This window comes from Lagopus leucura, unplaced genomic scaffold, assembly GCF_019238085.1.
Source record: "Lagopus leucura isolate 7727_CA_CO unplaced genomic scaffold, USGS_WTPT01 31264-0_obj-0_obj, whole genome shotgun sequence".
Classification (NCBI taxonomy): domain Eukaryota; kingdom Metazoa; phylum Chordata; class Aves; order Galliformes; family Phasianidae; genus Lagopus; species Lagopus leucura.
In genome coordinates, this window is record NW_024963141.1 from 1,714 (window position 1) to 2,380 (window position 667).

Consider the following 667-nt stretch of genomic DNA (forward strand, 5'->3'; position numbering starts at 1 on the left):
TGTTTTCCTCCCCCGTTGGGTTCAGCCGCTCACCTGAAGGAGGTGACTTTGTGCTGCGGCAGATCCTCGTAGCTCTCAAAGCCGTCCTCGTTGGCGTCGAAGATGGACAGCCGCTCATCCGTCAGCATTTCGGGCTCCTCCAGCTGAGAGCCAGAGCGGAGAGCAACCTTCAGGACCCAAACCCACCGCCAGCCCTCGCCGACGGCGCCGTCGCCCGAAGGACGGAGCGCAGAAGCCGTTTTACCGCGTCGTCGGGGTCCCCTTGGAAGAATTTGAGGTCGGGGTCGTCGAGGTACTGCCGGCAGTCGACGCATTTGGGAGGGGTGGTCTGTAAGACACGCGGCGCGCCGTGAGCTCCTCCCTCCCCCAACGTCCAACCGCGGAGGGATTCCGATTTCCGAGGCGTCTTTGGGTCCGGTTCTGCTCTGGGGCAGCTCTGTGGGGCGGAAAGGGCTTCACCCTCTTTGTGGGAGAGCCCAAAGGGGGATGAGGAGCCCCCGAAATCTGAGGCGCGACCCGAACGCCGACTCACTTTGGCGGGCGTTGAGGTTTTAACCTGAGTAATTTCATCCTTTATCTCAGATCTGCGGGGGGAGAAAAAGCGGCGCCGCCGTCAGCCCCACAACCGGGCCGAGCCCTGAGCGGGTCGGACCCACATCTCCCCCCA

The 667-nt window shown here is 63.3% G+C and overlaps 1 protein-coding gene across 1 annotated transcript in view; it reads right to left on the reverse strand.

Annotated features, from left to right (window-relative positions):
- LOC122191002 (DNA (cytosine-5)-methyltransferase 1-like) overlaps positions 1–584 on the reverse strand; it is a gene marked incomplete at both ends in the record, with an annotated part of 1,049 nt that extends 465 nt beyond the window's left edge. Inside the window, 3 exons of the mRNA XM_042891198.1 lie at positions 34–143; positions 245–436; positions 533–584. Of these exons, the coding sequence (XP_042747132.1) occupies positions 34–143; positions 245–436; positions 533–584 (354 nt within the window). The remainder of the gene's footprint in view (positions 1–33; positions 144–244; positions 437–532) is intronic.
- Positions 585–667: the final 83 nt, after the last annotated feature.